At 41.8% G+C, this 23,111-nt stretch overlaps 1 protein-coding gene across 2 annotated transcripts in view; it reads left to right on the top strand.

Annotated features, from left to right (window-relative positions):
- The window catches only part of JMJD1C (jumonji domain containing 1C), a 69,649-nt gene that overhangs the window by 32,511 nt on the left and 14,027 nt on the right, over nt 1–23,111 (top strand). For both annotated transcript variants that reach the window (XM_014940493.1, XM_014940495.1), the window contains 12 exons: nt 2,227–2,351; nt 3,585–3,728; nt 3,847–4,039; nt 4,127–5,802; nt 8,914–9,086; nt 9,828–12,037; nt 14,996–15,197; nt 16,947–17,161; nt 18,179–18,331; nt 21,116–21,205; nt 22,562–22,689; nt 22,871–23,084. In XM_014940493.1, coding sequence (XP_014795979.1) covers nt 2,227–2,351; nt 3,585–3,728; nt 3,847–4,039; nt 4,127–5,802; nt 8,914–9,086; nt 9,828–12,037; nt 14,996–15,197; nt 16,947–17,161; nt 18,179–18,331; nt 21,116–21,205; nt 22,562–22,689; nt 22,871–23,084 — 5,523 coding nt within the window. The remainder of the gene's footprint in view (nt 1–2,226; nt 2,352–3,584; nt 3,729–3,846; nt 4,040–4,126; nt 5,803–8,913; nt 9,087–9,827; nt 12,038–14,995; nt 15,198–16,946; nt 17,162–18,178; nt 18,332–21,115; nt 21,206–22,561; nt 22,690–22,870; nt 23,085–23,111) is intronic.

Here is a 23,111-nt window from a genome sequence, read left to right as displayed (position 1 = left end):
GTCCTGTGTCGTATGACCACAGTTTAATCTTTCTCCTTCTTCCTGACACGCCAGCAGCACATAAGAAAAAAAACCCCACTGTTTTTAAAGGTAGATATAAAGTCTCTTTTAAAAATAGATAGGGTAACAGCTGGGATGAAGGGCAGACACAGATTAGAACAAGGAGTAAGAGCAAAGAAATTGGCACTGGGTCAGCCCAGAGAGTGTAAGAGAAGCTGGAAGCTGATGGAGAAGGGAGGATGGAGCTTGTAAGCTGAGAAGACTTGGAAGCCAGTGGCCTGGAATCGTAAATGCTAAAATGAGACAAGAAGCTGGGGAGAGGAGAGAAGCTGGTTCTCGTTATGCAGGAGACTGAAAATCATTGTGCAGTTAACAGTAGGATGCAAGAGAGGAGGAGCTGGGATAGGAAAGCAGGAACGGGAAATTACATGGAGAGACACAGGCAAAATTTTACTGAGACTGTCTGAACAAGGCAGAGCTTTGGGACAGCCACGAAAAGTTTGAGACGTGTTGGGTTGGGTCAGACAGCCAGAAGTGTGGGAGCTGAGCTGGAGGCGTTTTGCAGGGGCATATGGAGAGAAGAGTTGGAGAGAAGCCATCAGGAAATGTGTCCCCACGGGAACCCCGTCTGGTCCAAGACCAGGAATGTGAGACACAAGCTTGTAGATTCTTCCTCGTTTTCTTCCCGTATGTATCGGTGATTGGCAGTGCCCGTGCTGGCACATTTCTCACCCTTGTCAGCAGCTGGAAAAGTGCTCTGGGGATGAGCTGACGCTGGTAGGTAGCTCAGAGGGCTCACTGGGTCTCAGAGTTTCAGTTATGCAGAGAATTACATGGATGTGGGTGAAGGAAGGGTGCCGTTGCATGGTGTTTCTGTTTCCCAGCTCTTTTAAAACCTAGATAATCACATACAACAGGTATTTCAAAAGGCCTTGCTAAGGTTCCAGAATTAAACCCAAAGACCACTTGGAAATGTCTGAATTATTGCTTTTGCACTTCTCTTAATTCCTCAAATGTTGATGTTAAAAACAATCCTTACGATTGCACGCTTTTTGGTGCAGAGAGCATACTGGACCCAGTTGTGTGAATGTGGATATTTTTCACTAGAGAAAGCGAGATCCCTGACCTGTTTGCTGCAGATGTTTGAGCTTGCTTAATGTACTGGGCAGGGACTGGAAAAAACAACCTTTAGGAAAGACAGGGGAATTCTGGCCTTGCCTGTGCGGTTGAGCAACTAGGCACTCTTAAATCATTGAAGTTAGGCTTTTTGTAGGTTGTCACTGATAGCTTTTGCTTCCGTTCCTGTATGCCTAACCTGGGGTTTGGTTGTGGAAGGAGTGAAGCCCACACAGTAGGAACTGAACTTGGTGGCAGTGTTGCTTGGTCATGCAAATTGCTCTATAAACACTAAGTGCGATGAAACTTGGGGTCCCGATGGTCAAGCAAGACAGTCAACAGGAATAAAATTGTTGAATCTCAATTTCTGGGGCTTGAAACCACCTATAAAATAAATACTGTACCACACTGTCTCCCCGCCCCTATGGGCATTTGGAGGTGAATTGAACTGGTCTTTGCAAAAGGAGTGTGTGGGATTTCTTTGCATTTGATATATCTGAAAACAGGAGCTGAAGTCTTCATACCATGTGTGTTTTTGAATGTTCCGTGTGGCCATAGCAGGGCTGGGATCACTCAGCTGCCTTTCCAACTGCTGTAATGGAGAGAAACTCTGTGGTCACTTATGGGAAAGACTTGGCAGATGCAAAGCCCTAACCACCAAGATGTAAATCTTTTTGCCAGCAAAGCATCTGGCATGTGACTAGCCTGTTAAATAGCTTCTGTATAACCTGCTGCTGCCACTTTCTAGCCTTTCAGATTACTTTTCTATGGTTGCTGTTTGTAGGCAGGAATTTTCCCATCGTTTGTCATCATGGTTGCAGAAAGATTTAGTTAGATAAGAAAATTGTATGTTGAAAATGTTAGCATAATTGACCTTAAAGCATACTTAAATGTACCATTTGCATTTCAAAATGTCTTCCTGAATAAAAGTAAAATCCACAGGCAGTGCTGTGCCAGAATTGCCTGTAGTTTGCCGTCTGTGCCATGCGCACTATATGTTTGCTATGAAGCTTATTACAAACAGGAAAGCCCATTTATATGTGGTTTGTGTTACTTATTTATTTTTTCCTGAATTCCTCAATGGCTTTTTTATTTCTTCCCCTTCTAAAGGTCCCTACTCCTTAAATGGTTATAGGGTGAGAGTGTACAGACAGGATTCTGCCACCCAGTGGTTCACTGGTATCATTACCCATCATGATCTCTTCACCCGCACTATGGTTGTTATGAATGACCAGGTGAGTTTGATACGTGATGTTTGAAAAGCTTCAAGTAAACTACACATTGGGAGTTTTTGTTTGTTTGTTTGTGGTACTTTGAAATGCAGTGAGTTGTTCAGTTCCAACGGGGCGAGTCTGTTACTGGGCGGAAACTACAGCCTGACTTTGCATTGAACTAGCAGTTAATACCATCCTGAAGCTGAACGTTTGTGCAATGACACGATTAATACCAGTCCTACAGTTTCGCTTTTCTTCTGCTGTCTTTATTTGACTAGTAAAGTCTTTGAAGTGAAGCGATCTAGTTTTAAGAACTGGTCTTCCCTGTCAGCTCTGAGAATTTCTTCTCTCAACGCTGAAATCTTTTAGCACTGCAGTCACGATTACATTTTCCAAGCGATTGAAATATCCACTTTCCGCAATTTATTGAATTAAGCATTTACTGCAGCCCTGATTTTACTGTGGTGGGTTTTAGTTGTATTTCTGAAGTTGATGTTACAAAAAGAATTAATGCTGGTATTTTTAGTGGCGGTAATGAGTTCTATTTCAGCAGACCAGAGTAATGATTCAACATTAATACAGTGAATGACCCATCAGCCTTTAAATGACTGACAAAATCATGTGTGACAATGAAAATTTAAGACTAGTCTAATGCTCAAATACATTCTTTCCCTTAATTTGCTTTAATTAATTTTCCCTGAATGTTATTTTTTCACTTTGTGACACATTGATTAAAGATCTGGTTAGCATTTCCTTCTTTCTGAAATATCCCTCGCAAGTAACACTCTGCCAGGCTTAGAGTTCTTCTCTCCAGTCGTTTTGGTTCCTTTCTTTCAACAGTTTTGCTTATGTTGGAAGCAATATTGTAATGTGCTTCTGCAGTATATTTTATAGTATATAAAATACATTTTACAGAATATTTGTATACTGTAATTGCCAATCAAGGGCTACTCTGTGAAGAGCTCAGCGTCTTTTAATTTCAAATTTGCAGCTCAGTGAAGGGGGAGGAAGTGGTGGGGTGCTTTTTTTAAAAAAATAATGTATGTACAAACACATTTGCTTTGGTTTTACTCTATTCCCAGCTTTTGTTGAGAGTCATATGTCAGTTCTGCTTGTCAGGATTAAGTAGGCTTATCTCTGATTAAGTCTTCAGCACACAAAATAGACTAGCGAACACTGATACAGAAAATACAGACTGGGCTGTGTCTGAGCATCTGATCATTATTCTTTTTTTTCTTTTTTTTAATAAACCAGGTGTTAGAACCTCAGAATGTTGATCCTTCTATGGTTCAGATGACCTTTCTAGATGATGTTGTTCACTCTTTGTTGAAAGGTGAAAATATTGGCATCACTTCACGCCGACGGTCTCGTTCCAACCAGAACAGCAACACAGTCCACGTAGATACATTTATCTTTTTACCTAAGTATTTTCATGTATTGCGAATATTAAAAATACATGTTTAAAGTAGCTTATTAAAATTGCATTTAAGTCCATTAATCACAAAATTATTTTTAGGGTCATTATACACGTGCGCAAGCAAATAGTCCCAGACCAGCAATGAATTCCCAAACTGCAGCACCAAAACAAAATTCTCACCAGCACCAGCAACAGAGGAATACTCGGCCGAATAAGAGGAAAGGCTCTGATAGCAGCATGCCTGATGAAGAGAAGATGAAAGAAGAAAGATACGATTATATAGGTCGAGGAGGTAAAAGCAGTTACTTGGAAGGGAGGGAGAGTTTATTAAAACTGTATTAGACCGAAAATGTGACAGACATGTTTTTGTCTTTTACAGAAAACCCCAAAAACAAAAATAAACACTTCCTTAGTAAAAGAAGAAAACCTGAAGAGGATGAAAAAAAGTTAAATATGAAGAGACTGCGGACAGACAATATCTCAGATTACTCTGAGAGCAGTGACTCAGAAATTTCAAATAAAAGATTAACAGATTCGTCCTCAGAGCAAAATTCGGAAAATGAGTTAAAAAGCAAGAACACTTCAAAGATAAATGGAGAAGAAGGAAAATCCCAAACTGTTGAGGGAGTAGAACAGACACTAACAGATAGGCGGTCTCCATGGGATGAAATACAGGAGGATAAAAAACACGAAGAGACAGAAAGACTTAAGTCAGCCGTCTTAGATCAGCAGGAAAAATCTTCACTCCATGCAGCAGAGCAGCCAACACCTTATGAGCAGAATGCCAAGGATCCACATGTTCAAGAGTGCAATGCAGAAAAACATCATACTGCGGAATTAAAAAATGAGAAGTTTGTACCCGGACCTCCTACTCCGAAATGTGTTGTTGACATTACTAATGAAAACAACTCTGAAAAGGAGAGCCAGGATAATGCTGCAAGTACCTTTGGTTTGCAAACGGTTCAGAAAGGGGAATCTCACAGCAGCGATTTAAAACAGCAGTTTGCAAATGCAAATTTCCTTGAAACAAGAAAACAGGAAGCTGATCAAAGTTGGGTTAGCAGTGTCGTTAGCAAAACGGATTTCATACAACCTGGAGTTGTAAAAACATTATCAGTAAATGAACACTTAAATCCTGAAAAAGAAAAAGTGCAGTATGGCTCCTTTATGTCTTCGTTAAATGTAGCTTCTCTAGCAGAAGAGAGTAAACTTCATAAACAAAGTCCAGTCCCCGATTCTGTGAAGTCAAAACCTAGTGCTTCAGTTGATCATCCTAAAACAAAGTCACCTGATGTTAAACCTAAATTCACCCAATCTTCTGATACTGTGAAGTCTAAGGTTAGTTCCCAAAACAGCCATGCTACTGGATTAACAAGGTCAGCCAATAAAACTGATCATGATTTGCCTAGGTCTAGTTTTCATCCAGTTCCAGCTAGAGTTAGCGCTCTAGAAGCTACTAAAAGTCCTCTTATCATTGACAAGAATGAACATTTCACGGTGTACAGGGACCCCACTCTGATTGGACAAGAAACAGGAACTAATCACATTTCACCTTATTTGCATCAGCATAATTATCCTCTGCATTCCTCATCCCACCGAACCTGTTTAAATCCAAACGCTCATCATCCTGCATTAACTGGTTCATCCCATCTGCTAGCTGGGTCTTCAGCTCAGGCTCCCCTGTCCGCTATTAACACTCACCCCCTTAGTACCGCATCCCACCATTCTGTTCATCACCCTCATCTACTTCCTGCAGTGTTACCCGGAGTGCCTGCTGCCTCCTTGCTGGGTGGCCACCCGCGACTAGAGACTGCTCATGCTAGCAGCTTAAGCCATTTGGCATTAGCACACCAGCAGCAGCAACAGATGTTACAACACCAGTCTCCACATCTTCTTGGACAAGCTCATCCTTCTGCTTCCTATAATCAGCTAGGGCTTTATCCAATTATTTGGCAGTATCCAAATGGAACACATGCTTACTCAGGACTCGGTCTGCCCTCCTCCAAATGGGTCCACCCAGAAACTCCTGTTAACGCGGAGGCTTCCTTGAGAAGGGTAAGTTGAGCTCGTTTCTTAATGACGTATTTAGCTGGGGCTGGTGTCCTGAGAGTGGTTTTCTTAGGTAACAGATTTGATAGTTTGTGTTGCACCAAGTGTGTGATGCTGGTGGGTTTTTTGAGTGGGTAGAGAACTAGGAATGGAAATACAGTAGTAACCGCTGTCTCACAGCAGATGTGAGTAGGGAGTTCTTCCAGATCGTGATTATTAAGTATTTAAAAGGAAGACAAAATGTTTGGGTTTAGTCTGTCACCAAGCAAGGTCAGCCAGCTGGTTTGGGACCTCAAGTCCATAGGGTAAATATTTGCTACCTCAAACTATGTGAAACCGCTGTGTAAGCTAAGTAGGAGGAGAGGTATGATTGTCTTCACAGTGAAATGCTGTGTATGCTCACTAGGTAATGGAGAAAGGCTGAGATGGGAAGAGTACTAAATCCAGTGGGAAGTTCTGAAGAGAAATACTCCAGCATTTATAAATCTTTCTTGCACTGTACGCCCGTTTCTCTTGTCTTTACACCTATCTGTGTACCCTGTCTTGGCATATCTTTTTCTCCCCTTCTGTTCCTGTTGACACACATCCCTGCCTTCCCATCTGCTTTCCACTCCTCTGTATTCAAGTCAGGGTGATTCCTCTGTACGTTGAGTATAACCACCGAAGTCTCAGAAGAGATGATTTGTGTTTTTCAGCCTAGTGCGCCCAGTGCGGCGGCGAGGTTTGGCAGGCAAACAGGGCAATTTACAGGAGAAGTTTTCTAAGCTCCTGCAGGCTTGGAGTATGGCATGCTCATTGCAGGCACCTTAGAGGAAGAGACTAAAATGAAGCATGTGTAGTGCAGACAGAAACTTTGGAGAGCTTTACTGCCAGCTTCAATCAGACCTCCACTGAGCATGTGCATTCTGATTTTTAGAGGCTTACAACTTGGCCTAATTTGGGCAGATTTTCACAGGGACCACAAAAGGCATGTCGCTGACAGTGGTCCTTCTGCCAAATTGTAAGCCTTTGCATCAAAGCTTGGAGTTCCTGAATGGTTATAAAGACTTTTTTTCTTTTTCATCACGGGGAAAGCTATTCTTCCCCAGCCTCATTCTTGAGAAAAGCCAAACCATTGTGGCTAAGTCTTTCCCAAACAGTCAGTTTGAGTTGGCCTTGTAATATGAAGTCAGTTTGATCTAAAACGTGATAAAGTCAAACGCAGCGGAGAAGAAAAGCCTAAGAGAAAACTATAGGTGGGGATTTAACTTTTCATGTTTCTGCCTGCTCCACCCCATACTGAAGTCCATTTTAAAGAACTTATGATAGACTCTGTTTTCACTTTGGCTGCCTGAAGTATGCAGCCCTGCATACCGAGGCACGTAGCTTTTTAATTATGTTGATATGTGGCAATTGTCTTGTGGTGACTTGTCTTCTGGCTCTTACACTGCAGGCCTTTTTTTTAAATACGTCTTAGAAACCCAGAATGGGCGTTTCCAAAGTGGGTTTGCATGGATGCCACGATTGCAGGAAGGGATCCGTGTTTCAGTTGTAAGAGCAGCAGCAGCAGCCACCCTCTGCTCAGGGCTGCGCCGTGACTGTGTGCTGAAGGTGCCCCCAAGCCCACCTTTTCCTGCCATCTGCAGAGGGCTGTGGCAGCTTCCTCCTTTGGGCTGGGCCGTAGATAGTTGCAGGTGGAGTCACGAAGCTGTTTGGGCAATGCTTGGTGTCAAGCAGATGTTCCCCAGCTCCTCTAGGGAGAAGGTGACGGGTCTTTTTTGCATAATACTTTAATACAGCTTACAGGCTATTCGTGGGAACTCACCACAGCGTGGGAACTCTTGGCCCAGGAAACGTGTGCACTAAAACTGTTAGCACAAACCCCAGCGGTTGCTTTAAATATTCAAAAGTATAGAAATCAGAACTTCAAAGTTGTAGCACCTGCAGATCTATTCTGTGCTGCGTGTGTGCGTGATGAGAGCTTTTGGCTCCCCTCCTGCTGCAGCAGTTCTCAATGGGTAGTTGCCAAGGCTGGGGAGGAAAGGAGGATGGTCTGGTGAGGAGCAAAGGAGGGGAAGAAATTCTGGAGAGTGCCAGGAGTTAGGGGTGGAGCACAGCACTGAGAGGCTTTGGGGTGCACGAGAGCTGTGCTCACTTTTGTCCTAGAACCTTGTTGGCGTGTCCCTAGCACTTGAGCACCACTTCAACACGGTGCCCTGCCTTTCTGTTCCTCTGCATGTGGTTCTTTCAAGCAGCTTCAGAGGAGAGAGGGAAAGGGGAGCGAGAGGGAGAGCTGCTCTTTGGCTTTTCTGCAAAGATGTTACACAAGTTTCAGAGAAGACGCGAAAATAGAAACTTAAGCAAGTAGTCAATTAAAAAACAGTTTCATAAATTAAGACTATCACGGTGTGTGTTAATGAGGAGGTTGCTATTGCCCACCTGTTGAGTATTTAGTTACACAGCACAAAATTGTGCATACTGTATGTTTGCCATGCTGCAAAGTATGGCAGGCATATACCTTTATGGTTTTAATAATGTGCTGCTGATGAAATCATGCCAAATAGAAATGCCTGGCAAAATAAAGCTGATTAATTAGGATTATCATACTTAATCATTTGGTTGGGGAGAGCAGAGAAACTATCCAGGAAAGAGATGCTACTACCCCTTTATATTGGGATTTGTTATACAGCTAGAGATGAAATTGTGTTCCAGAAATACTGAACCTTGTTTGTCTTTTGAAAGAAATACTTGCAATTCATTGAAGAGCTAATGGTCTGTTTACTAGTAACTGAAGTTAAGTGCTGTCTAACTATCATTGGTTTGCTGATTTTGATGAGCTTAAGATGCTATTCTAGAATTAACTGTTCATGATAAATACTTGAAAATTAAACAGTTCTAAGAATGCATCTGAAACGTGTAAACTATTTTATATGCCGCAATTCCAGGGGAAGTGCAGTCAGATGTTCTGGTTGACCAAAATGTGACTTAAAATGATACATTTTATTTGCTGTGAATGATTTGATGCTGAAATGCTTTACTTCAGTCTGATCATCGGTAAGACTCAATACAGTAACTCCTGTGGTCCCATGATTATTTTGAAGTGTGATTTTATTTTTTTGCTTTGGTTGGTGTTAACAGAATACTCCCAGCCCATGGTTACACCAGCCCACCCCTGTGACCTCAGCTGACAGCCTCGGTTTACTGAGTCACATTCCTGTGCGACCGTCCAGTGCAGATCCCCTTCGGCCTCTCAAACTGACAACGCATTCCAGCCCACCATTGTCCAAAAGTATCATAGAGCATCACAAAGAGTAAGTTTGCGGTTTAACTGTGTGTGAGAAGGTACATTTCAGCAGCTGATGTTGTCTTTTAGCTTTATAGAATAGAAGGGTTTGGGTTGGAAGGGACCTTTAGAGGTCATCTAGTCCAACCCCTTGCCATGGGCAGGGACACCTTCCACTAGACTTGCTGGCCACACTTCTTTTGATGCAGCCCAGGTTGTGGTTGGCTTTATGGGCTGCAGGTGCACAGTGCCAGCTGATGTTGTGCTTCTCATCAACTAGCACCCCCGAGTCCTTCTCTTCAGGGCTGCTCTCAATCCATTCTCCATCCAACCTGTATTTGTGCTTGGGATTGCCCTGACCTACTTGCAGGACCTTGCACTTGGCCTTGTTGAACTTCATGAGGTTCTCAAGCCTGTCCAGGTCCATCTGGATGGCATCCCTTCCCTCCAGCATGTCAACTGCACCGCACAGCTTGGTGTCATCGGCAAACTTGCTGAGGGTGCACTTCCTTTTAGACTGTGAATGTGGGTGCCCGTGACAGAGAAAAGCTTGTCAGTGTGCTGCAAAACAGAGTCTGCCCTGCTGACTTGGAACGGTACTTGAGTTCCTGAGTCATCTGAAGACTTTTGAAAATTGTCCCTAATATACGGAAAAGTTTGTTTTGTGTTAATAGATAACTTTGTTCGGAACATGGGAAGAAAGGTCTTCCGTTCTGCACGTTGCACTACATTCAGACTAACCTGTGTCTGCTTAACCTTTTTCAAACAGAGAACTGGAGAGGAAAGCGTTTATTGAACCTTTACGTTCTGTTACAACTGCGCCAGTAAAGACGGAGCTAGAGCAGAGCAGAACACAGACGGCGAAGGAGAGCCATATGCACAGACATTTTGCAGATCCAATGTTGAACCAGCTGCCAAGGCCACCACAGGAGACTGGGGAGCGACTGAGCAAATACAAAGAAGAACACCGACGGATACTCCAAGAAAGTATTGAAGTTGCTCCTTTTACAGCTAAAATAAAGGCACTGGAGGGAGAGAGAGAGAACTATTCCAGGGTTGCGTCCTTATCTTCAAGTCCCAAAAGCCATTCGGTAAAATATGACAAAGATGCCGAACGCTCTGTGTCAGAGCTGTACAAAATGAAGCATTCGGTTCCACAGAGTTTACCACAAAGTAACTACTTCACCACCTTGTCTAACAGTGTAGTAAATGAACCGCCGAGATCCTACCCATCAAAGGAGACTTCAAGCGCGTATGTTGATAAGCAGACTAATTGTGCTTCAACAGCAGCTAGTCCCCAGTCTCTCCCCTCTTACATTTCTTCTCTTTCAAAACCTCCACCTTTAATTAAGCACCAACCAGAGAGCGAAGGCTCTGCGAGCAAGATACCTGAGCAGCTCTCGCAGTCAGTGCAGTCTCACTCTGTAAATTCTTTTAGAAGCGACAGCAGGAGCCCTACTCAGTTGACAGTCTCCTCTTCAAATACACTCCGGAGTATGCCTGCCTTGCATAGAGCCCCTGTGTTTCACCCCCCTGTGCACCAGAACCTGGAGAAGAAGGAAAGCAGCTATAGCAGCCTTTCACCTCCAACTCTGACTCCCGTTCAGCCTGTTAATGCTGGTGGTGGCAAAATACAGGAGTTGCAGAAACCACCAACTCTAGTACCTGAGCCTAAGGAAGCTCAGACTGTTTACAAGGGCACTTCTGAACAGAATGTATCAGAGGCATGGAAGTCCAATAGTGCCCCAAATAACGAAAAAGTGGATTGGCACGTTGAAAGAATGAGTGGAAAGTCACAGTCCGCTACAGCATCTGTTATTGTGCGTCCTCCTTCTAGCACGAAATACGATAGCGTAGCAGTAATGCAGTCTGCTTCCAAAGACCGAGGCAGTGAGAGATCTTCAGCTGTGACAAATCAAGCAGATTGCCTGAAAACAGCGGAAGCCAGGGAGACTGGAAGAATCATTCTGCCAAATATGAACTCAGACAGCGCTCGCACACAGTATGAAAAGAAATTTCCAGCTGTCTCGCAAGGCAGCATTCCGTGTGCTGTCACCCCTACCACAACGATGATCTGCAGTACCAAAACGGATGTCACCGCATCGGCAGCAACAACTACCAGCGTGTCGAGCTGGGGTAGTTCAGAGGTGACTTACTCCTTATCGAACACGGTCCTGGCCTGCGCGCCGCTGGAGTGTACGGCCTCGAGAGCCGCAAGTCAGGCGGTGGCACAGGCCCAGGAATGCAAGGTCAGCACTCCGGCTCCGGTTACACCCGCCGCTGGCAAGGCAGGCGGTGGTGCTCAGCCCAGCTCGGGATTCTCCACCTCTACTGACTTTGTCCATTTGAAAAAGCACAAGGCGGCCTTGGCTGCAGCTCAGTTTAAAAGTAGTAACACCAGTGAGACCGAGTCCAACTCTGTGAAAAATCAGACATTTTCAACCTCTCTCTCCCTAGACAGCACTATCGTCTGTAATACAATAAACAAAGCGAACTCTGTAGGCAGTGGGCAAACTTCCCAGACGAGTCAGCCAAACTACCACACTAAACTGAAAAAGGCTTGGCTAACAAGACATTCGGAGGAAGATAAAAACACTAATAAAAAAGAGAATTCAGGGAACAGTGTCTCAGAAATTATTAAGCCATGTACTGTCAATTTAATAGCTTCTACATCAAATGATTTGCAAAATAACATAGACGGTAAAATCTTGGCAGATAAGTTTGCGAAGGAAGATAAGCACCCTCGGAGAAAAGCAAAACGAACTTACGAGTCTGGCTCTGAAAGTGGAGACTCTGATGAAAGCGAGAGCAAGTCAGAGCAAAGGACTAAACGGCAGCCCAAGCCAACTTACAAAAAGAAACAAAATGATTTGCAGAAAAAAAAGGGTGATACGGAGGAAGAAGTAAAACCGAATGGTGTTCTTAGCAGGAGTGCCAAAGAGAAAAGCAAGCTGAAGTTACAGAGCGGCAGTAACAGCAGTGAGTATATTAATCTGATTTGGAAGAGACAGACTAATGTGAAGTCTCACAGTGTTAATCCTGGAGGGTTTATCATGTACGACAGCTGGGAAAGGAGCTAAAAAGTATGCTTGTGTAAATGAGTAGGCCCAGATTTATCTCTTGAGGCCATTTGAAATATCCTGGTTTAAGAAATTCAGCATTTTGTATATATGTGTTAACAAACTGGTTCTTGGCCTAAAAATAAGCAGTAAACAAACTGGTTTATGCTGTCCATCAGAATTCAACAGACTGGTGCACATAGTTGTGCCACTTCTATTGATATATTTTTCTTTTTTTAAAAAAAAGATCTAATGCATTTATTTTTAGAGCACTACTGGAGGGAGGGATTCTCTATTGTTGAACTTCATTTCATCCTTTGATCAGGAAGCCTGAGGCAGTTCCTTGAGAGCCTGATGCCACTCTGTTATGATTTGGTTAATTTAATGAAAGGTTTGAGGGAGAGTCATTTCACACTCCTAACTAGCATGTGTATTACATGGTGTTAACATCCCTCTTGTTTAAGGAATAAAGAAATTTAGGGAAATACAAATTTCAATTTAAATGTAATACTGTAGCATGTAGCAGATTGTAGCTAGATTTATCTGAAAAGAGAAACTGGTCTGCCGACATGAGGGATCTTATTAACTTACCGTATTTTTTATCCCAATTTATTCTTCTCCAAGGACTATTCTTTTGTCTTTGTTCTGGTTGAGCATGAGAAAGTCTACCATTAGATTACTTTTCGCAAGAATTTTTAAGTACAGGTAGTAAGAAAAGGAGTACTGCTCCCTGTAATTACGTTTTCTGGTTTTGCACTGCCTAGTGTTATAAAGTTACTCTTCTGGTATCTGAGAGTACTTGATCCCTAAGTTGCAGTGGGTGCAGGAAGTGTGGCAGTCTGGCTGAGCTATTCTGGCTTAGGTCCAGTGATAGTAGTAGTGCTACTTTTTTTTTTTTTTTTTCCCACCAGCTAGAGGGAAGATCAAGGAGAACATGCCTATAAAGTCTTCTTGGTTTCACTTAAAGTAAACTGTAAATATATACATGTAACATGTTAGGTCTTTATGACCTTCTGTATTGTTGCAAAATATTTCTTTTGTGGGTTTGTTGCAGAGGGATTGCTTACCCCAAGTTAAGGGAGAACTTCTTGTTTTGGCTAGTGGTACTGCAGTATAAAAGTGGTATATTATAATATATTATGGAACTGTTTCGTGGAACTTAGGTTGGGAAATGGGTAGGAGTTGGTATTACGTTCTGTTGTGAGTTGTGCAGCCTGTGTCCTGCACATGAACAGATTGGGTCTGTGCCGTGGTGGCAGCTTCTTGTGCTCACCATCTCAACATCTTAATGGGCCTGAGGTCTTTCTGTCTGTTTCTCCTACTTGACCCATTAAATAGATGAGTGTTTTGATGCTCCTGTCAGTTTATCTTGGTTTTATCTATAGCTTTGCTATAATGTCTGAAAGCATGCTGGGCAGAGATTTTCTTTCAAAAAGGACTTTTCACAGAGATTTATACAAAAACATAGTCAACCTTGAGAAGCTTTCAGGAAAGAAGAGGTTCCCATGGGTGGATTGTCTGGGCTCCCCATAGGTGGCTGAAGAAACTGTGCTTCAGGGTCTGGGGCTCAGTGGCAGTTACACAACATGGGTAGTATCTGGATGCTGCCAGGGTTGGAGACTGCTTTGTCCAGATTCCGTTTTGGGAAGCGCTGGGAGCCTGTGTGCTGCTCAGAGCTCCAGGCTGCAAGGCTTGCTCCTGCAAAGCAAGGCATTTTACAGTCCTTCAAGCATTGGGGTCTTCTAAGTCCCTGCCCCCAGAGCTTGAAGTCCAGCAGCTCCCAGATGACACCCAGGATCTTTGGTTCCAAGGCAGAAAACACTGTTTTGGATTAGCAAACCTGTACTTTGGCCTTTTCTGCTCTCACGTTTTAATCCAATTACCAGTGTGCTTCTTGGGTGAGTTGGGAGTGGATTTTGTAGGCCATGAACTGAGGCTGTCTGTCACTTGCAAAGTTTGCACAAGTCGTCTCTGGCAAAATGCAGCTCTGAACCCAGGCACCAAGTCCAAAGGTTGCACTAGCACACTGACCTCTGTCATCCTGCACCAGATCCCTGTTTACAGGACGTGAACTTTGAAGAGTAGTGATAGATGAAATGACAGATACTTCTATCTGCAGATAAAACTGGTGCCGCTTCTAAAAGTCATTAAAATGAAAGACTGGTTAAATAACAACAAGGTTCAGTTTCAAAACGTGTATGTGAAAATTGCACGTTTTACTCAATAGATTTGCTCCTTGTGTTACTCAGTGTCAGGTCTGCTGACTTTCCTATCCAAAATAGAATTGTACTGCTCCGCCTTGCAAAGCCAACAAACTTGACAGAGAGTAAATATTCTGTTCTTTCTTACACTGGGTATTTTATATTAAGTTCAGATGAGTTACGTGTGAATAGAGCTGGTCTTCTGTAATCATGTCTGTTACCCTCGGCAAAAATAAATCTTGAAGAAGTAGGACTTATTTTTTTTTTCTAAGCTCTGCTTTCGTTCATTAAATTGTTGTCTTTTTTGCATGCATCTTCACTTGAAACAAAATTCAAAAAATATTGTATTTCTTTGCTTGTTTTATAAGAATGGAATTCTGGATACGGTTTTAGTGGAATATTTGGTGAACGATACACCTAATATAAGAGAAAATGCAGTGTCCTAGGTAGTCCTAGTAGCTCAGCAGGTAATTAACTATGCTCCTGCCTGTAGAAGTGCAATTGGTAGCTTTGCTTTTTAAACCTCGGTGCTGACAGACGGATAGATAGAATTAATAATGAAACACGTTATGCACATAACAAATGTACTTTCAGAAATGTTGAATGCTGACTGGTCTGACTGGGTTCAGCAAATAAGGGCTGCCAGTACCTCATCTGAAACTCCCTTACTTTTGCAGCTGGTATACCTCGCTCAGTGTTAAAAGACTGGCGCAAAGTAAAGAAGCTGAAGCAAACAGGAGAGTCCTTTTTGCAGGATGATTCTTGCTCTGAAATAGGACCAAATTTGCAAAAATGCAGAGAATGTAGGTTAATAAGAAGTAAGAAAGGAGAAGAACCAACTCACTCACCAGTATTTTGTAGATTTTACTACTTTCGGCGGTAAGTACAGCTATTTTCCTGATAATGTGATGTTTTAATTTTTTAAAATGATACTGACAAAGGCCTTGCATGCTTGAAAGCTTGTCTGATTTTTCTGGCTCAGTCAGTCTGCCTGATAAAAGACACCATCTAATTTAACAGTATTTACATTTGTATTTCTTACTTCTTTTGTGGATTGACTTCATTGCTGTTTAAAGCTTTATAGCAAAGACATCAGAACAGCTGCCCAGTGTACCTTAGGCAAGCAGAAAATACAGCACATCACCATTACACAGGTGTCTGACATTTGAAGTGGGATTTTCAAAAGGCAAGCTCCAGTTATTCTGGACAAGTTGTACAACCGCAGCGTTGCACTTACTTGTAATTGTTCTTATGCCAGTATACGGTGGGAATGCTGCTCAACGTTTTCTGGGAATTCTCTGAGGACAGAGGAGTTGTGACCTCCTTTTTCACTATTAACGGCCAGTCCAGGAAAACTCATAAGTCAGGAAGAAAAATTCCCAGGAGGCAGCGTAGCGTATGTGGTACAGGCAGCACAGCTATCGAGACAGAACAAAACAACCTTAATTTGTGTGTGGGCTGTGTTGTCAGTACATACCCAACTCATTTTGGACAGGAAATTGTTCCCTAGATTGGGTTTAATTTTTTATAATGAAGCTTTTGTTACAAGACTTGGTAGTCCTACAGGAATCATTTCAAGGTTGCACTTGGAATACCTTCTGTGTATGAATATTTGCTTCCTAATGTGACAGTGTTGGAATCTTGGCAGTTTTTTCCTCCTGTGTAAAGGAGAGAACATCAGTGATAAAGTTTTGCCAACATTCTAAAACACAGTCATAGAATTTAAAAATTGGAATGTTTTTACCATATTATGGTAAATTTTACAACAGTTTAATTATTTTTATTGTGTTTAGACATTAGGACTTGAGTTGTAAATGAAGTTTGCACTGCTGCTGGAAGTCATTGTCACTGACAATTCATCATTTCTTCCTGTTCATTAAATATATATCTAAATATAGTTTTTGATACTTGGTGCTCAAGATTCAGGACTATTTTACTGGCATTGCTGTAAAAATTCTTAAACTACTATAATAATTGCATATGTATAATGAATTATCCTGTATTATGCAAGATGGCATAATTAATTATTACTGCTTAAAAATAGGCTAAATATATCCAGGGTTAGTGGAGTGATATTGGGTAGGATAACAGGAAAGCCTGTAGTTGTTTTAAAGGTCAGAAATTAGCGAACACAAAAATGTTATCTTGTATTAGTGATTTGTTCTGCCTAGAAGGACTTGAATACAGTGTTAGAACTCCTGTTTTCTGATATAAGAACAGTAGGATAGAAAGATCCATAAAATATGAGTCAGACTAAGTGAGTGTTGTCACAGACACTCCAAAAATTAAAGGTGATGAATAAGTGGAATCAAAATTTGGCCAAAAAAAAAAAAAGGAAATTTTCCTGTCTGCAATTTTAAAGCAGTAATAAATGAGAGAGAATGATGAGTAAACTGAATGCAACAAGTGCCCCAAAAGTTAGTTTTAAAGCTTCCTTACCGTTCATTTTAAACCATTTTTGGCAGTAGGGGTTTTTTTTTAATTAAAAATATGACAGGATGCTAAAGAAGGTAAAGGAAACTTACTTGTTTTAAGACATAAGCAGTAAGGAAAATTAGCAAGTAAACTGTAAGTCATAGAATATTAAACTACCCATTTGTTTTTGGTTTTTTTTTTTTTCATTTTTAGGTTATCTTTCAGTAAGAATGGAGTGGTTAGGATAGATGGTTTCTCCTCTCCTGATCAATATGATGATGAAGCACTAAGTTTATGGACGCATGAAAACTATGAAGATGATGAACTGGACCTAGAAACTTCTAAATACATTCTAGATATCATAGGTGATAAATTTTGTCAGTTGGTAACGTCTGAGAAAACAGCCATGTCCTGGGTGAAGAAAGACGGTAAGGAAGTCTCAAATGCTTTCACGTGCTCTGCAGTTATACTCGAGTATTTGTGTCCATCATGACCCAGTTCTTCCTTTCAAGTAGCTCGTTTCACCGGACTGTCGTGTTGGATTTTCATAGGCTGTTTTATAAGAGAGTGTATCGGGAAGGGGCAGGGACCTGGCTCAGTGGGCCAGCCCGTTCCCCCTCCCTGGGCTGGCGGCTGCTGGGCCAGGGCCAGGCTGCTGTTGGGATTGGAGCGGTCTCAGTTCCCAGCTTGGCCTCCAGCTCTCCAGCCAGAGTGGCCAGCTCCAAGCCAAGGCCTGCAGTGAGCCAGGTAGCGACTCCTGCCAACAGACGTGTTTCTGACGTGTCTCCTTCCCAAAACAAAGGAGACTAATGCGACAGCATGGGCCCCGTGGAGCATGTGCTAACACCGTTGCCTCCTCCCCACCAAAGCCACAGTTAGTCTGTCCTTCTGGCCCATGGCAGATGGGCACAGGCTGGAAACATGCTGGTGGCTCCACTGATTCCAGGCAATAAGAGGAGGAGGTGAGGCAGGAAGCAGAAGTACTAGCCAGGTCTCCAGGACAGGCACCTCCCTCCCCTCCTGCTGACTTGAACCGTCCAACTCACCAACTTGGCTGCCCTTGAGATTAAACATGTCCCGAAGGCAGTCAGGTGAAAAACCAAGCTCTCTTCACTGCATGGGGTTAAAAATATATATTAAAGAAGTTCTTCGTACTTGCAGCCAACTCGTATTGAGCAGGAGTATTCTCTCTGTATTACTTCAGTCTGTGGTTTTTGGATGCTTTAATTTCTTTGTAGTATGTTGATAATAGCTTTGATGGGGATGCCGTGTAATGCAACTAAGGGGGTAGATGGTGATGGTCTGTTTGTGAAGGATCACTTTCCTCTCCCCGCACCCAATTGGGTCTGAGGGGAAAATTACAAATGCTTCATCTATAGAGACTATTCATTCTGTGCTTTGCATTTAAATTTCAGTCCTTTTATTCTGCTTATTTTGTATTTCAGCCAAAATTGCATGGAAGAGAGCAGTGAGAGGAGTCCGTGAGATGTGTGATGCATGTGAAGCCACATTATTTAACATTCATTGGGTCTGCCAAAAATGTGGATTTGTGGTCTGCCTAGATTGTTACAAAGCAAAGGAAAGAAAAAGTTCTAGAGGTCAGTTCTTTATGAACTAGAGTATTGTATAGGCTGTTTATTCTCATTTGTTGTAGAGCTGCTCATCCAATAGTCTAACTGCCTTTCTTTAAACTGTTAAATTATTGCTTGGTGTGTTTTGGTTTCTCTTTGATCTATTTTGCTTCCTTTTTTGTCGGTAGATGTAGAATCAGTCATTCAGAAAGCAATTGCTGTGAGGACTTTTTTAGATCTTTGCCCACTTTTCAGTCTTTTTGTGTGGATTGTCTTGGATTGCCTGTGCCTTGCCCCTCAAGGTTAAATCTTCAGCTGTGAGCCTGGCACTCTTACACCTCCCTGCTTTATGGTAACTCATTGCTGTTAAGACTTGCTTTAAACTTGAGAGTCCTTTCTGGAGTCCTTCCTTCAGAAGTACATGGTTTGTCATACTGACTTAACAGCCTATGTTTTTTATTATAAAAAAGAAAGAGATACTGCATAAAGTGCTTTTCTCTATTTAAAATGAGTGTTTTGCAATGCAGCAGCCTACACACATACTCGGTTTAATCTAATTCCTGTGCTTTAATGGCAACGACTGGTGTAGTCTGTTGTGAAGTATAACAGGACTGACTTGCAAACCTGTGATTTCCGAGTGACCCAGCCTGGTTGCAATTGAAAGGGGGAATGGCTTGGAAGATTGATCTGGTCATTCAGCCCTCGCCTGTGACATTGGTGCTCAGGCTGCTTGTTGGAAAGGACTGCCTTCCCCTGGGTGGCAGGCATTGTGCCCTGGCACAGTCCTGCGGTCAAACACTGCGCCAGGAACAGATTCAATAAAAATGCTGTTTTGAAAAGCATTTCCATGTTTGTCGTAGCAGCATAATGTCACAGATGCGAAATGTTAGTAAAATAAAGTTTAACTGTTATGTGGCAAATCTTTGTCCTTGGCTTGGAGGGACTTACAGGATGTACCCAGGGACTTCCATCAAAGCCTGAAGTTTTTGGGGAACTAATGTTGGTGTTTTCCAACGCTCCAACAGTCGTTAATGCCTTAATGCCAGAGGCTGCTTCAGCAGCTTTTAACTGGCTTAAGTCTACGTGTGCGCATGTGTGTGCATCCATCTGACATGGAACTTTATTTACCCTAGTGGGAACATGCAGTCAGAGGCTTTTTATAGTGTGTGTGTGTTAACCAGCCAGGAAAGTTTTAGTAAAATGTCTTCAAAGCTTAAAAAAGCAGTGTACAGAAGCAGGCTTCTTTTCAGTCTTCTAACAGGGAAGACTTTCTCCTTACTGTTCATCACAACATTATATGCAAAAGCAGAAGTGTAACAGCTTCCCTCTCTGCTGCTTTATTTCTAATGATGCTATAGGGTTTGTGTGAACTGTATCTCTCCTTTGGCACTCTCTCACAAAAAGTTCAGAACCACCCACCCATCTCTATATAATAGCACTTTATATTACACCATTTTTCCTGGAACTAGTGGTTGTTTTTACAGTTGCTAAATGTAACAGAAAATACACTGGTTTCCCCCTGCTTCAGCAGGAACGTTAGAGGTATAAATATTCCATATTCAGATGTTTATTAATGACTTCTCTCATTACTACATGAATGAATGAACAAATGTGCATCCTTTGTTACCTTCAGACAGTTCATGGCACCATCAAGTGGAACACCATGTTAATGCATTTCAGTGATAAAGCATTTTTAGTAGATATATGCCATTTTGAGGGGGTTTGATTTGATGTATTTCGTGACTAGTTATATATTTCTGTGTTTTAGGAGTTAAAAAAACTACAAAATAGCTAACAAATTTACTGTTTATCTGAAAGGAACATTTGGTATGTTGTGTACCTATTATAGGGTAAGAAAATAATGCTTTAAGTGTGCTAAATGCTTCCTGGAGTGTACTCCTTAGTTTACATTGCTAGAGCTGAGCAAACTGGCAAAAAGATTTGAAGCCTCTCTTAAGACTAGCAGTTCAGTGGATAGGATATGAGGCTGGGGCTTGAGAGAGAAACTGCATTCTTGCTACCCCAAAATCACATAGCAGATCAGTGACCAGTTGCTTGGCCAGACATTTTTTGCTCTTAGTCTTCCTCTGGCTTGTCTTTATGCTGCATATTTTTCTGGCAGAGACAGTCTTCCTGAAACTTTATAGAAAGCCTCTCCCTCCTACCAGTTAGGCCTTCTCTGCTGCCACAGCAATTTTCAACCAGTACATACAGACTGCTTTCATGGTTGCTTTAATCTGACATAAATCCATGATGCAACTTCCCTCTTCTTTGTGCCATCTGTAACATCGGTGCAGCTGCATGGTAGGCCAAATCAGAGAATTGACTTGGTTAAAGTTCATCTTTTTGGCTTGTTTGGCTCTCTGCTTGAAGACAGCCACTTTCAATTGGAGCATGGATCGTGTCAAATTAAATTAACCATACAATTGCAGCCTAATTGTGTCTCTCCTCCCATATTACAATTCATCAGGAGAGTCTCACTGCCTCAATAGAAACCGTAAAGGATTTCAGCTTATGCTAAATTGGCAACTAGCTAAATGTAATAAAGGGAATATATTTTTAAGCTTTGAGGTTGTTGGCAGGGGTCTGTTACAGATGCAGCTATTTCAGATTTCAGAATTGTTGGAAGTCTTTATTCCTTTTATTGTGAAAAGAAGCTGTTGTATGCAAATCTGTCACGCAGGATACCAGGACAGAAGATCGACAGTATGTGTAGAAAACTGTTTCTAACTAACACAAATGTGAAGAATGATGGTTAGCTTTGTGCACCACTGTGAGTAAAGTAAAACAACTGGCAATGTTATTTTGCAGATAAAGAGTTATATGCCTGGATGAAGTGTGTGAAGGGACAGCCTCACGATCACAAACACCTGATGCCAACACAGATTATTCCAGGCTCTGGTAAGACCACCTGCAAACAAGCAGGATGTGTTTTTTCTCAGGTCTTTTTGTGAAGAGAGGCCAGAGTTGTTTCTTGAAACTTCTCGTTTTCCATTTAAAAACCTGTGAATTGTGTCAAATCATTGCAGGAAGGCAAGTGATTCTGGGCAGTTAACAGCAAGGGGCACAGATGATAAAGAGGAGTATGCTGACAGATACCTGAAGGGGTCTTGGGGACAGGCAGTGAAGAAATTCACTGCTTACTGTAACTTTTTTGTATCTTTTCAGAGCAGAATAAAATAGCCAGAGTGTACTTAATAAATCTGACCTTAGCTGTTAAAAGAAAATCTTAGAATAGTACTGCTGAGGAGCATAACGTGGCAACAGATTTTTGGGGATTTGTTTTTCACTGTTTTCTGTCCCACCCACCCAAAAAAGAAAAGATTCATATGTGGTTTTGGTCAGACATCTGATTGAGCATCTTAAAGCAAAATGCAATGAAGGAGCTCGTGATAAATTAAAAACTAAGCAATAATCCTAAACCCAGCTAAATTCAGATATTTTTTTTCTTACAACCAAGTTGTAAGCTTTACGAATGAGTGTGGTTAGGTGTGGGTTTTGTTAGTGCAGCTTGTGATCTCTGGCAGCGTTGATGCAGAGCAGAGAAGAAAAAACTCAAATGTGCCCTTAAACATGTTAAGTAAATTCCCAAGTTATTTTAAGCTGGAAATACAGACTCAGTCATTATTTTATGGGTTGTTGCATGTTAGTTCAGGTAGAAACAAAGGTTGGTTAGATTCCATAATAAATTCAAATTGTGACATTCCCCAGAACAGGTTCCAGACTGAAACTGGTTTTAATTTTAAATTGTGAAGTGAACCACTCATCTGGAAACAGCACAGTGAAAACTGCCTACATAACCTCGGTTTTGTTCTTCTGTGCATACCCATTACCAAACAGCCTTAAATTACATGATCACATACTAATTTTTTTGTCAAGACATGGCTCACTTCAGTCGGTCGTTTGACGGTTTTATTAAATGAAGCAATGATGCACCCGTTGAACAATGAGAAGTAAATAATGAATGACTGGCTTGCTTGATGTGTGCCATGCAATGGGAGTGCAGAGTGAAGGTTAGATCATTCAGTAGAGTAGTGTGCAATTATTTAATTAAAGACCTTGTCTCTTTCTGAACAAGCTTTGAGGAAAACTGGACAGGCTTCTTACACTATTTTTGAGCGTTAAGTTTAGCAGTTTTAATAGTTTAAATTTTAAAAAGGTTTGGAGACAGTGTTTAGCATCACAGTGTGTGTATTGTTAAGAGGGTCATGAAATAATTGACAGCTGCTGATGGTTTTCTTCTTAATTGTCTTCTAGTTTTGACAGACCTTCTAGATGCTATGCACAGTATTAGAGAAAAATTTGAAATTAAATCCCATTGTCAGTGTACCAGCAAGCAGAGCACACAAGCTGGCAAGCTCCCTGCAATGAATGGTGTGTCTCAGGTGAGTCTAAAATGTGTGTACACATCACAGCTCGTTCAGATGTTCTGATTCTTGTAGATTTTTATATTTGAATACTACCAGTTGCATTTTAATTTGTAGATATGATGGTTTAACGCTAGCCTTGTCTTCAAAATACATTAAGGCAAAGTTAAATGCTTAGAAATAAATTTGTTCTTTACAGGTTTTGCAGAATGTCCTCAACCACAGTAATAAAATTTCTCTGTGCATGCCTGAGTCTCAACAGCAGAATACTCCTCAAAAGTCTGAGACAAATGGTAATACAAGTCCTAGAAGCGATGTAAGCACAGACAGCAAGTTAACACCTCCTGAATCCCAGTCACCGCTGCACTGGTTAGCTGATCTTGCAGAGCAGAAAGCCAGAGAAGAAAAGAAAGGTACATGTTTGAAATTGTCATATGGTG

The sequence above is a fragment of the Calidris pugnax genome, unplaced genomic scaffold (genome assembly GCF_001431845.1).
Source record: "Calidris pugnax isolate Ruff unplaced genomic scaffold, ASM143184v1 scaffold39, whole genome shotgun sequence".
Taxonomy (NCBI): domain Eukaryota; kingdom Metazoa; phylum Chordata; class Aves; order Charadriiformes; family Scolopacidae; genus Calidris; species Calidris pugnax.
Note: the sequence above shows the minus strand (reverse complement) of the source record. Positions and strands in the feature narration are given on the sequence as shown.